The 1403-nt window shown below is 39.5% G+C and overlaps 1 protein-coding gene across 1 annotated transcript in view; it reads left to right on the plus strand.

Moving 5' to 3' along the window:
* Positions 1–829, plus strand: part of LOC106299418 (auxin-responsive protein IAA15) — a 1612-nt gene extending 783 nt beyond the window's left edge. Inside the window, exons 3-5 of the mRNA XM_013735512.1 lie at positions 140–236; positions 371–432; positions 510–829. Of these exons, the coding sequence (XP_013590966.1) occupies positions 140–236; positions 371–432; positions 510–523 (173 nt within the window). The 3' untranslated portion in view covers positions 524–829. The remainder of the gene's footprint in view (positions 1–139; positions 237–370; positions 433–509) is intronic.
* The last annotated feature ends 574 nt before the right edge of the window (positions 830–1403 follow it).

Consider the following 1403-nt stretch of genomic DNA (forward strand, 5'->3'; position numbering starts at 1 on the left):
TTTTTTTTTTTTTTTTTTTTTTTTGATAAAAACAAATATTTTTTCCGCAGCCGGGCTTTTTGATAGACTAAGTTGAGGGTATTTTTGGTAAATTACTAAATTTAGTTGGAGAGTTCTTATTTGACGGTGGTTTATATAGGTAAGGTGACGACGGAGCTGGAGAGGAACGGAGAGTTTATGGCAACGTACGAGGATAAGGACGGTGACTGGATGTTAGTCGGAGATGTCCCGTGGATGTGAGTTACCCGTGTGGATAGATCTAATACTACTGTTCCCGTTTTAATCAAACTCTAAACATACTAATACACTAATGTTTTATGATGAGAGCGGCTAATTTCTCTTGGGGTTGATTATATTGTGATTTATGTAGGATGTTTGTGGAGTCTTGCAAACGTATGCGGTTGATGAAAGCCGCGGATGCTATGGGGTTAGGTAATAACTCTTTTGTCACATGTAATTAATCAACTTATAAACATTTGATAAACATCATAGGTTTTATGTTGGTGCAGTACTTCCAAGCTAAGAAGCGAGCAATGTTTACACGTCCAAGAACGTTAACGCATGGGATTTTTTCTCAAGTCTATAGGATTACCGTCGCAAATGCATATATTTCTTCTTATAAAAATGCCTATATTTATATATATATAGTCAGAGATATATAGAAATGTATTGTTCGACGATTTCTGAATTGCAATATATATGTGCTATTACCTTTTTGGCCGTGGATTTGAAGGTAATTAATGGCACTACTATATATTATTGCTTAAGTTGATGAGTAAAATAGCTAAAATAGATAGGGCTTTAAACTTTTACTGAAAAAGCACTATACACAAGATGAAAAGAAGTTTGATAAACACACAACCATTTTTAAAATCAGTCACGACAACCCCAACCCCAACATGACGACATCGATAAGACGGACAAGATATTCCTGCTTCATTAAATCTCACACAGACAACTGAGTGCCGACCACATTTAACCAAAAAGATATTCCTGCTTCATTAAATCTCACACAGACAACTGAGGCTGACCCTTCTGATCATTTTGACTGGAAGAAGCGGATATGGTCCCTCAACACCTCCCCCCAGCTCAAGCATCTACTCTGGAAGGCAAACGCTGGAGCGCTACCCGTTGGAGCCGCACTACAAAGCAGGGGAATTGATATTGATGATAAGTGCAAACGTTGTGGAGCAGTTGAAACAGAGATAATGTCTTGCTCCACTGCCCTTTTGCTACCCAAGTGTGGAACAAACTCCCCTGTCTCCATGCCCCATCATCACTCCAGCAACCTCCCATGTCGGTGCCGGATCTTCTTGACAGTTGTAGCAGAGTAATAACCTTGCCTCCGACAGGTTTGGGATCAACTCTGATCTCGCCATGGGTTTTGTGGATCCTTTGGATTA

This window comes from Brassica oleracea, chromosome C6, assembly GCF_000695525.1.
Source record: "Brassica oleracea var. oleracea cultivar TO1000 chromosome C6, BOL, whole genome shotgun sequence".
NCBI classification, from domain to species: Eukaryota; Viridiplantae; Streptophyta; class Magnoliopsida; order Brassicales; family Brassicaceae; genus Brassica; species Brassica oleracea.